The following is a 14697-nucleotide window of genomic DNA, read 5'->3' on the forward strand; positions in this document are numbered from 1 at the left end:
AAATACAAACCACATCTGAATATTTCTTCTTACCAAACCCCAAAGGGTCACCTTAAGTTTGCTGCAACTTGGGGTGGGGTGAGGGAAGAAAGTAAGAAATGGTGGACCCATCCTTTCTTTTTCACCAACAAAAATGCTTGTTGGATCTAACCTATATATAACTTTCTTTGTTTAAATTCTGTGGAATTCTGAAGTCTGTAACTTTGGCTGGGGCGTAGTCTATAGTGTTAAAGCATTTTTTAAAATTTGTTTTTCTTCCCCACCTTTTTTTTTAGAGGACAGTCTTTGTTTACTGTCAACAAATCTGGCAGAAGTTTCATCCCGAAACCCTACATGTCTAGAAAGATGGTCACTTCTACATTGATCAATCTGACAGTTTTAAAACGTCAGCATTTGGCTCTGTCATAAATCTAAAGCAATAGCTTTTTCCTGTTGTGCCATCCAAGTGTGAAGATTAACTTTGGGGAAGGGCTGCCAGGTGTGATCATTGCACTGGTGGGGGGATTTGGGGGGCAGTCAAGGAGTGGGTGGGGATATCTTTCATGTGATGGTGTAATACAGAAGTGACACCATCATGTCGATAATGATGCTCTGCTTTTTGGGGATAATCTGGGGTTAAAACTGAGCTCAAACCATAGAGTTTTGCCCCAAAAGCAGAGCGTTACCATGCAATGCTCTTGATGTTGTTAGCCGCCCTGAGCCTGCTTCGGCGGGGAGGGCGGGATATAAATAAAATTATCTAATCTAATTATCTAATCTAATATCACTGATGTAATGATGCAACTTCCACATCATGTCATTGCATCAGGAACACTGCATGCTGACATTGCTGTTTGAGGGCAGGGCTTCCCCTACTAGGCAGAAGCCCCAATAACTGGGGGATCCCCTGCCTGGACTGGGGGTCTGGAAACCCTGTACTGGGGAGATACTTCAAATGGGTAGCTGTGTTGGTCTGAAGCAGTAGAAAAAAGTTCAGTGGCATCTTTACAAACAACAAAGTTTTATTTAAGGTATAAGCTTTCATGTGTACATGCACTTCTTTAGATACATTGATACAGAAGATGCCAGCCCATACATATAAGTAGAGGGTGAGCAGAAAACTAGCACACAGTTTTAATAAAGAAGGAAAGACTGGATTTATACCCCACCCTTCACTAGCTGAAGGAGTCTTAGAGTAGCTTACAATTTCCCTTTCCCTTCTCCCCTATAACAGACACCCTGTCACTGTGAGATAGGTGGAGCAGAGAGAGCTCTGACAGAAAATGCTCTTGAGCAGAACAGCTCTGACAGAGTTATGACTGACCCAAGATCACTCCAGCAGGTGTATGTGGAGGAGTGGGGAATCAAACCGGGTTCTCTCAGATAAGAGTCCATGCTTTTACCCACTACACCAAAATGGCTCTCCAAGTTTTTTTGACAGATTGTAAAGTTGTTTGACAGATGCAAGGACCAAATATTTCCCATTCAAATCAGTGCAAACCAAAGGGAATGTAATAATGAAAACCGAGCTGTGCAAAATAATTAAAGACTATATGTCTTAATGAACAAATGCAACCCCTCTCCCAAAATCATACTAAGTAAGAATACAAAAACAATGCTGAACACTTTTAGTAACAGCTGGGCCAATATGTAGCATACAGTTGTTTGGATCCAGCAGTAATTTCTGTAGGCAGGAAATACATCTGTCAGTGGAAAAAGACGTTCTTGACTTTCCAGTCCCATTGCAGCCCCAATGGTCCTCAAAATACTGTTATTGGGGAACAGCTAATTGGGGGCTTGCAATGGAAGTGGGCAATTGGTAAAAATCATCCCTTCCTTCCGTTAACAGTAATCTGTTGCTGGATCCAACGCAGTGATACATTAGGTGAGGGCATTAATTGTATTTTTGTAATGACAAAACTGTGGTTAGTATACAAGGAAGCTGCAATAGCAAATAAGAATGGAAAATGACCTTGTGAAGGGACTAAAAAAGAAAAGAAACTATTCCTCTGTAATAAAAATCAACAACTGTTCACCATTGTATGACAAAAATCCTCCAGAAATGCCCTGGTTGGTTATTTTTTGAGCCATGACATTAAATCGGATCCCAATGTTACTTCTACTGAGATAGAAAGGTGGAAAAATTACCTTTACATAAAGTTGCTGAAACTCATCCAGGTTCAGTCTCCCACTGGGACAGTCCTTTAGAAATCCTTTGTACCACTGTTTGAGTTCATGTTCGTTAAACTCTGTGCTCTTCACAAGATCCTCCATCACTTCAGGAGCCAGTTTGCTATTCTGCTTCCCCATTATGCCTATGGAGAACAAATGCATATGAGTACCCACCTTTCTGCCCTTTGGGATGCTTTCTGTGGTTCACAATAGATATTGAGGATTTTTAATGGAATGAAACTAGGCTAGCGTATGCTGGAATACCTTTCTGCTGCTCCTCATCTGCTGTGGAGGCAGTCCTCCAGTGTGGAGTGTGTTTCTCTTGAGCTAAGTGCTTTCGACTCATTAGGGTTGGCAATGTCCTTCTGGGGCCTGAAGAGCCCCCAGAATTACAACTGATCTCCAAACTACAGAGATCAGTTTCCCTGGAGAAGATGGCTTCTTTGGAGGGTGGGATCTATGGCATTATACCCTGTTGAGGTCCCTCTTCTCTCCAAAACCTGCTTTCCCCAGGCTCTACCCCCAAATCTCCAGGAACTGGCAATCCTCTGACCTGATATGAGTGGAAATACTGAATCCTGAAGGAACATGCTTTGCAGAGAAAGACAGTGCTCCCAAAGAGGATGAAACATATAGGATTGAAGCCAAATTTTCCTTCATGGGTCTGGGTGGGGTTATTAGGGGAGCATAAATGCCTCTCTGTTCTTGAAAGGAAACCTGAATCACTCTGAACATATTTGGTATGATAGAGAAATATCTGACACCAACACCTTCCTGCTGCTTGGGCAGACAGCCAGTATAGCATATAAGTACGTACTATGCCATAGCTTGGAACCCACACTGTGGTGCCATCTCCAAGTTAGGTACCTGGTCTAGAGCAACTGCAAAATCCATGTACAAATACAACCCACCACCACTATATTTAAATAGTTTTTATTTTATTTTCTCAAAATGGTATGATGGTTTCCCCTCTGTCAAGCCAATGAGATGCAACGATGAACACAAGTGTTTTTCATTTCTTTTTCTTTCTTTTTTCATATATGAGGATTGTTGTTTCTTACAATGCCATTGCTGGTATTCCCAAACAGTTGTTTTTTTTAGTTTATTTCTTCCTTCCCCTCCCCCCCTCAAATATATACAATTTAAACACTTGCACCCTGGTTTGTGATACACAATTTGCATGCAACCAATGCAAAAGCCAATATAGATAATTCTTCTGAAAACAGCAATTCTAGATTTATCCTGACAGCGGAGAACCCATGTTAGACAGTGGGATTTTCAAAATGAAAAAAATAAAAATAAAAAAATCCATCTTCCAGGTTCCTGCATTCCACCTGGTCTGACCAGGTTATAACCTTTGAGGAACTCTATTAGCTAACAATGTCTATTTTTGTATTGTACCATTGCTAATTTATCTGATGTTCTCATATAATACTCTTCTTTACAAACAACTCATTGCATATACAGAAAAATTTGTAGTCTAGCTGTCCAGCACATTCATTCCTTTGCATTTGTTGGTCCTGTTGCTTACCCTTCACTGCTAATACGGAGAAGCCCCTGACAAGCCACTATGAAATCTCTCCCAGGAAAACTTCTGTATCCCTGAAGCATAGTTTGAAAATAGTTCTGTGTGCTTGTTATTTCAAAACTAATTTCAAAGCACCCTGACCCGGGTAGCCCAGGCTAGCCTGGTCTCATCACTTTTAGGAAGCTAAGTAGAGTCAAGCCCTAGTTAGTACTTAGATGGGAGACCACCAAGGAGATCCAGCCATAGGCAGGCAATGGTGGTCCACCTCTGTTTATCTCATGCCTCCAAATCCCTATGGAGTCACCATAAGTCAACTGCAACTTGATGGCACTGTCCACCACCAATTTCAAAGCAGCTTTATTTTAAATGTGCTGACTTCTCCATTCCTAAATTTGTCTGTCCTAATCACAGTGAATAGAGGTCAAGGACTTTGCAAAAAGAATGGTTTCATGCTGGCTAGAAATCTCTCTCCCCTGCCCCTAGAATGTTACACCAATAATTTACTGGAAGAGACACAGAAACTGATTTCGTTGCAATCTGAATTTGAATAAGGAAGATGTTTTAGCTCAATTTGATGCCATGCCATCCATGATTTTGGAAGGGAGATATAAGAATGTTGCTTACTCTGAGCAGATTTTCCCCTGTTCTCTAGCGGAAGTGTAAACAACGAGATGCCTTTTTCCGCTGCCCCTCTATAAACATATCCAAGATAAGAAAATTCTTTCCCTTGTTGACAGTCCTGTGGTAGGGCAGATATGCTCAGATAAATTATTACCTGATGAAATCTCAGTTATTACAAAACTAACTGCTAGATTCTGAGCACAGGCAATCAAAGTGTGCAATAAATTTAAGTCCTGCCCTTTTGAGCCTTGACTTACACTTCATCATAATATATAGTTCTTGATTTTTAGATTCCAGGTCCAAATTTTAAATATGGTTATCTAAGATGTTATTTTATGTATTTTATATTTTATTCTCTTTCTACTATAATTTCTCTGTATAAAATTCTCTGTAATTTTATACAGAATTTTTGGAAAATTTTATATTTTTATTTTAACTGGTGTTTAACTTGAATATCTGTATACCTGATGATGTTTTTAACAGTTGGATCTGGTTGCTGACCGTATAAAAATAATAAAACTGAAACTTATCCCTTATGCTTTTCAATTTCTACATGAAACTGTTGGATGAGGTCATCTGGAGATTTGGGCTGAGTTGTCAATGATACATGCAGATGACACTCAGCTCTATCTCACAACTCTGGCTGTAGAAACCTTGAACTGACAAGATGTGCTACCAACAAGCTAATTAACTGACAAGATGTGCTACCAACAAGACAGAAGTGCTACTGGTGAACAGAAGGTCTGATCTGGAACTTATGGTGTCACCTGTTCTGGATGGAGGTAGGGGTCCCAAATCCCCCGCTAGGCCTGGAGACCCCCGATTTGGAGCCTCCTCCTCCCGCTGGCCATAAAAGGGAAAGCGGGGGGGGAGGGGGAGAACGGCAGCCCTTCCCACCCAGCCCCGATCGCAGCAGCCAGAGCTCTTCCGTTTTCTCAGGCTGCTTCCCGCCCCCAGTCAGCTGGCCGGTGAAGGGAGGGGAGCCCAGCCACGCCCCCAAAGGACCATGTGCCTTTGCACCTCCGGAGGTGAGTGAGTTCTGTCTCCTGCATCAGATTTCCCAGAAAGGGGGGGGCGGGGGGAGGAGAGGGAAACGTCTTCTCATAGGGTATAATGGGGAATTGATCTGGAGGTTTCGGGGGCTCTGGGGGAGCTGTTTTTTGAGGTAGAGACACCAAATTTTCAATATAGTATCTAGTGCCTCTCCCCAAAGTATCCCCCAAATTTCAAAACGATTGGACCAGGGGGTCCAATTCTATGAGCCCCAAAAGAAGGTGCCCTTATCCATTATTTCCTATGGAAGGAAGACATTTAAAAAGGTGTGCTGTCCCTTTAAATGTGATGGCCAGAACTCTCTTGGAGTTCAATTATGCTTGTCACACTCTTGTTCCTGGCTCCGCCCCAATGTCTCCTGGCTCCACCCCCAAAGTCTCCTGGCTCCACCCCCAAAGTCCCCAGATATTTCTTGAATTGGACTTGGCAACCCTAGATGGAGGTTGCACTCACCTTACAGGATAACAAGTTGGATCTGTTCATTGTTTGGGGATACTCTTGGGGCCAGGCCTACTACTGAATAAGTAGGTGGCAGCCATGGCTAGCAGTGCATTTTACCAGCTTTGACTAGCATAAAAATATGGAGCAGAGGTCCATCAGTGGCTATTAGCCACAGTGTGTGTGTATATGTGTGTATGCGTATATATATTTGGTCACTGTGTGACACAGAGTGTTGGACTGGATGGGCCACTGGCCTGATCCAACATGGCTTCTCTTATGTTCTTATGCCTTTTCTGGTAAGATCTGGCCACTGTGGTGCATGCCTTGGTCACATCTAGATTAAACTATTGTAACATGCTCTAAGCAGGGCTGCCCTTGAAAAATGTTCAGAACCATCTGCTCTGTACTCATTCTCAGGGTAGGGTGGAATACAAATCTGCTAAATAAAATTTAAAAATAAATTTGTTGCAGGATGCTGCAGCCAGGATGTTGACTGGACTGGACTGTAGGGACCATATCACTTCAGTCTTGGCCCATATATTCTGGCTCCCAATCTGTTCCCAGGCACAATTCAAGGTGTTAGCACTGGCCTTTAAAGCCCTATACAGTTTGGGGCCAGCATGCTTGAAGGACTCCTACTCCCTTATGAACCCGTTTGACTACTATGATCATCTTCCAAGGCCTTTCTTCTGGTGCCTCTGCCTTCTGAAATTAGGGGTGGGGGAAGCTGGGAAAGGGCCTTCTTGATTGCAGCACCAAAACTCTAGGGCTCTCTTCCCAGAGAGGCTTGCCTATTCCCTTATGTTGCCTTCTAGAAACAAATGAAGACTTTTGTTCTGTTTGGAGCTCCTTCAGTAATCCCTCTTTCTTACTGTAAGTTTTAATTGTTTTTATGTATAGATATTTTATTGTATCATATGTGTATTTTAGTTTGTTTTTATGTGTTTTAATGATGTGTTTCTGTTGACCATGTTCTCATGTAGGGGCGAAGGATAAAGTGCAGTGTAGTGCTCTTACAATGCCCTCCTAAGCTGAGTTACTCCCTTTGATTGAAGTTAATGGACCTAGAAGGGTGTAACTCTGCTTAGGATGTCACTGTTAAGCAATAGTGTCATTAGCATCCTCCAAGGGAGAGCCTATATGTATGTGCCTTCAGCACGTATATGGCTTGGACACCTTCTTCTCAAGGTGAAAGTAAAGAACAGAATGACTACAACACATTTCCCTGAGTAAGTATCTCCTTGATCCATCCTTGGAAAGACTGTGAGGGTGGAGTTCAGCTGGTGTTAGGGGGAGGATGTCAAGTTTAGTTAGACGCAGCACCGCCTGTTTAACTGTTACTTTTTCTTCACAGGGAGGAGAACACATTTCTGTTTGACCAATCTACCAGAAGAATAACACCTGAATGCATCCTACTTACTTTCCTTCTGAAGTGATAAACTTAGTAATAAAGACCATTGGTAACATTCTTTACCTTGTCATGCATATGGAAACATAGGGATAGTGTATATTACCGTTTTCGCACACAGCTTACCTCGCAGTCACAATCCTGTTCCCTCCGCAGCGTCCGGTCAGATTTCCCACCATTTGCGCCGGAGTTACAGGAAGTGCCACAGCTTCTGCGTAGCAAACGTAAACTGGGTTTTAGCGGTTTACGTTTGCTACGCAAAAGCCGCAGCACTTCCTGTAACTCCGGCACAGATGGTGCGAAATCCGACCGGACGCTGTGGAGGGAACAGGATTGTGACTGCGAGGTTAGCTGTGTGTGAAAACGGTATATGTGTCGGAGAAGCCTTTTTCTACTCCCCACAAAGGCACACAGTTGCCATGGACCAGCCAGCTGCCATCTCCTCCTCAGAGGAATCGGAAGAATTGAGCCCCACACTGACGGAATCCCCTCCTGAATAGCTGGATCCAGCAGACCCAATGGGGGAAGCATCAGGAAGCAAGAATACTTTTCAGTCATGGCTGGGCTCCACCAGCCTTTCCTGAGCCAGCAGAGCATAGAAGGAAGAGAGAGTGCTTGATAGCTCAGGAGAGATGAGGAAGTGCCCGCCTGGCTGCTCAACAATCAGCATTAATTCCTGGAATGGAGTCTTTTCAGGATCAGGACTGATAGGCTGATAGGGAAACACTAAAAGACCTGCACTGTAGGAAGGTGAACACAACTGCAAGGAGCAATACCTGGGCTGTGGGAATGAATGAGCAAATGAGGCAACTGGAAGGAACATGCTGAGCAAGGCTTGGCATGTAAGCATCCTTGCTTTTGCCACCCCTCTGTGCACTGACCTGTTTGGCAAACAAAGCTATACCCTGACCCTGATGACTTGTACCTTGTCTAATCTGTGCTTCCTCCTAAAGCCTGGAACCCAGACCCTTGCATCCTACACCTGTTTCCAAGCTTTGGGGCTGGACTTTTGGACCCTCAACCCTCTTGCCCTGACCTTTGGACTGTGACTGTCATCCTTAGACTGTGACTTGGACCCTAGACCAGTTTGTAGACCTTGCTCCTGTGCCTTTCTGTATTTGTGGTCCTTGTTACTTGTGTATCCTGGAAACCCCAGGTAGTACAACAGTGCCAGGCTTAACCCTGAATGCAAATTCATTCCACAAAATAAACCTGTGTGCAATGAAACTATCAAGCAGACTATTTATTTATTCTCATTCCTAATCTGCCTTTTCTCACTGGAACTCAGGTTGCCACTGAAATATACAATATTGTTGAGAAAGCAGACATAAAACATAGATATGTGCAGAATTCTGTGCAATGTGATAACAGGCCAATTTTCTTGTTATTTTTATATGAAGAAGTTTTAACAAATTCCCTGCTGTGCCTTGGTAATAGCTATAACTGCTGACAACCTTCTATATTGTTCCTTTCTCCTCGGGCTTCTTTTGACACTGCCTTTCCTCTTACTCTTGTCAGCATGAAGAGGAGAAAGAAGCAGCACAGAACTGTCAAATCTCAGTCACATGTTTCAGCCCTTCAAATATAATTCTTGGTTCACAGGGAGAAAAATAAAATTAATATAGAACTGCGTGATGGTTGAAAAGAACTGTGGCCAGAATGTTCCATACAGATTAATAATGTCCTGACTAACAAGGTCAACAAAAATGTTATGGTTCGAAAGACCTCCTCTTCTTTCCAAAAGCGACATCAAGAAGTCCTTAAATGTGGATGCTATTTAGAAAGGAAATACCTAACCACAGGGTGATTTCTCAAAATAATGTCTACCTGCTTACTACTGCATTACTATTCTTCCTTCAAAGACCCTGTATGAACCTGTGCACCATTTCCACTCTGCCCAGCACCTTCTGTTCATAATGACCTCTTTACATGTGGTTTACATGGCTGATGCACATACTTGGACATTTCTAATGTTGTGCTCATTCTTTGAAATGGGGTTCTACACATGGCACGCATTTTTATCAGCCTTCCAGAACTCTTGCAAAGTCATATTCTTTCACAAGGTATTTTCTTTTTGCAGATTTGTTTTGATTATTAGAAATAGAGTTATGGCTGACTGTTTTAATGTAGTAGCTTGAATATGCCTTGTACTGTAAAGTAATCCTCGACTATTTAGAAAGGTGAAGTAAGATTTTTGAAATACATGAATAAAGGAACTTGGGGAGGCCTACTGATTTCTTCCCTCCTCATGGGGAGATCCTTCATCTTAAAGAACAAAGTGACATATCTACAGGAACCATGAGAGGTTTTAACAGTATATAATTAATATATCCTGTTGGTGGAAACTGGTAGCTTTGAGTGCCTCCCCTTCATTTCAGTTGCACTTCTAAACTGCTCTTAGGATCACCCTGTTTGTCTGATTTTAATCATCTGTTTGCTTGCTATTTCCACTGCAAAGAAAGCTAGAGCTCCTTCTAAAGAAGAACAAACATGTGTCCAATATTTGCCAGTCTACTACTGAGAAAGCAAGTATTTGAAGATCACAGAATGTATAGTCCTTTGAAGCACTCATCTTCCGTCAGAGAAGAAGTACTATTATACCACTAGAAGAAAGATGCACACATTTCATGAGTTATGACCCAATATCCCACCTTCACATTACAAAGTAGACAAGCTGTTCAACACATTTAAAAAAATCATAGGGGGTGGGGCCATGGTTCAGTGGTAGAGCATTTGCTTGGCATGCAGAAGATCCTAGGTTCAGTCCCCCACATCTTCAGTTTAAAGGATCAGGAGTCAGGTGATGTGAAAGACTTCAGTCTGAGTACTTGGAGAGCCTCTGCCAGTTTGAGTAGACTATACTGACCCTGATGGACTAAAGGATTGGCAAGATTAATTCAGTATAAGGCAGCTTCATGTGACTTGCTGGGGCTTGGCTTGATCCTGCCCACCCAGCAGCCCTCCACGTCACCCCTTTTTTGTTTAGAAAAGAGATGACTACATGGTAGGGTTGCCAGGTCCAATGCAGAAAATACCTGGGAACTTTGGGGGTGGAGCCAGGAGACTTTCCCATTCCCTAAAATAAATAAAAATACAGCAATGCAGTTCCCCTGAACACAGTCTTCATTTCCTCATCCCCCACAGCTGGGTGCACTTCCTCCCTCTCCCTCTCACTCTCACACACACAGAGAGCAGCCAAAATAAACACAATTTGGAAGCACACACTTTGTGGTCTCACTGGAGCAATTTACTCACCATGGGAGTTGTTGAATGCTGTATACTCAAACAAGTTCTTCAGACTAATACAGGCAAACCAGAGGTTCAACTTTACTATTTACTCTCTATTTTTCTGGAGGGACGGTAAAACCAATAGAGGAACAGGGCTGCTTCCCTTTCCTTTCTTACAACAGCCACATTGTTCTGAACGCTTGCCCTGCTCCCATTCAGCCTGGCTCTGAAGATTTAAAAGCACAAACACCTTTCTAAAAGCAAGCTGTTCCCAAGAGCCTTATTCAGCTTTCCAAGGCAGCTGTTGGGGCAGGGCTTCCCCCCACTGGCCAGCTGGCTGGGGGTGGGAAAGAGCCTGCAAAACGGGGAGATGCCACACTGGGAACTGGGGACATGCAAGCCTACTAAGTAGGGGCATGATGGAAGTTCATAAAATTATGGAAGTTCATAAAATTATGCACAGGGTTAAGAGAGCTGACACAGTAAACTCTTTGTCTCTTTCCCAAAATACTAGAATTCAAGGAGATCCAGTGAAGTTTATGGAATATAGATTCTGGATGGAGAAAAGAAAATACTTCTTCATACAGCAAGTGATAAAAATATGGAATTTGCTGCCAGAAAATGTAGTGATGGCCACAGGCATAGACAGCTTTAAAAGGGGACTGGCAAAATTAATTTAGGACAGCTCTATCAGTGGCTACTAACCATGGTGTCCCTGAACCTCCATGTTCAGAGGCAATAAACTTCACAATACTAGTACCAGGAGGCAATATCAGGAGGACTCGGCCTCTATGGCCTGTTGTTGGCCCTCCAGAGGAATTGGTTGCCCCCTGTGTGAGACAGGATGCTGGACTAGAGCGACCACTGGTCTGATGCAGCAGGGCTCTTCTTATGTTCAAACAGAGCGTTCCAGCTCTGGGAAAGCTAGCAGATGTTTTGCATGAAAAAGCCTTTTCAACCAACCAACAAAATAAATCAATCAACTGTAAATAAATGAGCAGACAATAGGCAAGGGAAAGCCTGGCAGGAACTAGTGGAGCATCTAGCATTGATCATGCAGTTCGCAACACAGTGGCAACCACATGGGAAAATAATGTAGATGCAATATAGGTGTACTTGTTGGGGGGTTTTTTTTAGAAAGAAAAGTCCTTAAGAAAGTAACATCAGAACAAACGTCAATTAACTCTAATAGCATTCTCACATTGATGAATGTGATGTATCTCGAGTTGTGCTGCAGATCCACCTTTTCTTTTCTATTATGGTCTATAAATCCATTGCAGAAGAACCAGGACTCTAAACCATTCCGGCAATTAGCTAGCTTGAAAGCTTCACCACTGCTTTGGACCACACCTCTTCTTGCAGAAAACTTCCTAGTTTCATAACTTTTTAATGACTCTCTTATATAAACAGGGGTAGTCCCATAAATTCAATGGCCATGTTCCAAAAAGTTACTTTAGGCATACCTTGTGCAGTTTATAGATACTGGCTCATGGAAAATCTCAGCCATAAGAGCTTTGTTGATGATGAAAATCTTTCCAGTGGAATGCCATCCATATACCAGGTGAGGTTGGCCCAGCATACTGAATGGGGAGCTATCCCACCAGGCTCAGCTGCTCCAGACTCCTTACTCATCACCTGTCTGGTGAATGGTAGTTTTCTCCTAAGTCAGTCTCAGTCTCATCTAGGTTAAGCAGGCAAGTCTCCCTCTACAAAGACTCACATGCAGTTTTTTTCCTGCTTTAAAGGTACGGGAAGGCTCTGAATGGACAGAGGTAATAACTACCCATAAACAGAAAGTGGAAGAGGAAGAAGAAGTCTCTGGAGTATGTAAGGAATGATTGGAAGACCAGATCAATGGATTCATATAGAATCCATTATTCAGTCAGGGAATCAGATGGGCAACAAAAGCCTTAATACTGGCCAATGAACTAGCATGCTGGTGGTCTGGGCTGGTTACTTCATCATGGTTTGACATGGGCTAACTGGGCTTCTTTTTTGTGGGGTATTGACCCCACCCCCATGCAACACATAGCTCCTTTCTGTCAAGTGTCCCAAGGTTTGTAGTTGAAATATGACAAAAGCCTCCTTCATGTAAGTCCTTATTTTAAGGGTTCAATGGGAAGGAAAGGTCTTTGACCCATCAAAATTGGGTAGCTTAATCAAATATCCCCCTTAAGACGTCCAGACTAATGAACTGTTTCCCCAGGATCTTGTGGCTTTTGTACTAAGTACCTTGATTATTGCATGGAGAGCTTGGATTGGTACAGAACCAGAGGACAGGCTGCAAAAGTTCCTGGTCATTGTGTGAAAGAGGGACTGAACATATGTGTGAGGGGGCTTCTCTTTATCAAATATGGATGGACTTTCCACTGTATCTTCCCCCTAGACTACTACTTGACAGGTTACTTGATAACCATCTACTGTAGCTGTCAAATCCTTGTGGCTTACAAAAAAAAAAAGTATGTTCCAGATCATGAAATGGAGTTTTTTGTCAGCTAAGGTATTCACACACATTGTCCTCTTTTACATACCAAAAAGGGTATTAATTTCTTACAACATTTACTTTTTAAATTCATGCTGCAGTTTAGTACTATAGTCTCCCTGAACCCTTCCAGATCCTATAGCACCCCCCACGACTGACATGTATTACAGTGGACTGTGACTTCGTAAGGATGAAGCTCAGCTACAGAGTATTTTTCCCCTTTTCTATTATCATCTCACATATAATGAAATCCAGAGAATTCATCTGTACTGCAAAATAAATGACATCAAATATTTAATGTTTACTTGGCAAGTTTTTAAGATCTTTTTCTTTTTCATTTTGCAAAAGAAGTAACAATAGACGCGCAACTCTGAGGGGTGCTACTTGCACATCCATGCCATAAGATATCTACAGCCCTCACTAACCAATCTACTCATAAGGCTTTGACAGAGTCTTTCTTTTCAGTGTCCAAGGATGCACAGTATTTTCAGAGTCCTTAAGTCGAATTATTTTTAAAGTATCTTACTCAACTGCAATATGAAAAAATTAACATACTACATACTGCTTAAAACACGTTGTTTAAATAAATATAAGATGATATAAGAAGGAAGCTGAATTGGCGATTTTCACTTTCATTTACAGAATTAAATCATTTTCACTACATTTGCTTTCCCCCCAGTGTATAAGTATTGCAGTGTATGTGGTATGTGTCTGTATAAAAATGGAAACCACTTTACTCCACAAACATCTGTGCTTTTCTTTGGTGCAGGGACACTTCTGCTGACTCAGTGGCCTTGTGTTGATGCAATAGTATCCTGTGTTATGGAAAGGTCCTTGTGCCAGAGGAACTCATAAGTGCCAGTGGAATGTTGAATTCAACACATAAAAGGCTACAAGTCATGTGATCTTGAGCATACCCATTGGTAGACTTTGGTAACAGCTCTTACTGGAGCCATGAATTACTTGGGATCTACTACTCCTGGATGTAAGGAACTACAGAGTCAAACTAAAAGCAGATGGGTTTTTCTGCAGACCCCTCTGCTTTGAACTTCTATCCTCATAAGCTTATTTTTCCAGTTTGCAAAACGTTGCTCCACAAATCTCTTGTACTGATTTTCATAAATCTTATTGTGGCACACATTTGCTCTATGTCTCTTTGAGTATCTTTCTGTACAAGTAGTCAGAAGAAGAATCCTGTAATAGAAAATACTTTCACTGTCCAGGGTTGTTCCAAGTAACCGTTGCAGTTAAAATGGCATTGGTACAAAGGACGTGACTATTCTCACATTCTTTCCATTTTCACAATAGGTTACAATCTGAACCACAACTTATGGCACATTTGGGGCATGTTCCCACTTCCACATAAATGAGTTCTGAAATCTTATAATGTGGAGATTTGGGGGGAAGAACAGCAAAACCCTATGGATATGCTTTCATCACCTCCACCATTTCATAAGATTCACACAGTGATATGCAACAACTATGGTTACTAAAATAGAACTTACAGATTCATGCTGTAATGTGGGTAGCAATGATCTAAGTAGCACTGGTACACAGGCACACCTAACAGAAAAATGTTAAGTGGTAACTATACAGTAATCCACTCATTGTGACAGCATGTGGAGTTCTCGCACTGTATACTTTGCACTGTCTGTCTTCTAGGAAACAAACCTACTTGTTCACCTGGATACAGTTTAGTATGGTTTACAAGTTTGCAGTTGACACTGCATTCAAACTGCATGAATAATGATGAAATAAGCCAGGGAAGTAATTAACATATCCATT

At 42.2% G+C, this 14697-nt stretch overlaps 1 protein-coding gene across 1 annotated transcript in view; it reads right to left on the bottom strand.

Annotated features, from left to right (window-relative positions):
• Positions 1–14697, bottom strand: part of VSNL1 (visinin like 1) — a 114937-nt gene that overhangs the window by 56111 nt on the left and 44129 nt on the right. Inside the window, exon 2 of the mRNA XM_060233657.1 lies at positions 2128–2294. Coding sequence (XP_060089640.1) covers positions 2128–2289 — 162 coding nt within the window. The 5' untranslated portion in view covers positions 2290–2294. The remainder of the gene's footprint in view (positions 1–2127; positions 2295–14697) is intronic.

The sequence above is a fragment of the Heteronotia binoei genome, chromosome 1, assembly GCF_032191835.1.
Source record: "Heteronotia binoei isolate CCM8104 ecotype False Entrance Well chromosome 1, APGP_CSIRO_Hbin_v1, whole genome shotgun sequence".
NCBI lineage: Eukaryota > Metazoa > Chordata > Lepidosauria > Squamata > Gekkonidae > Heteronotia > Heteronotia binoei.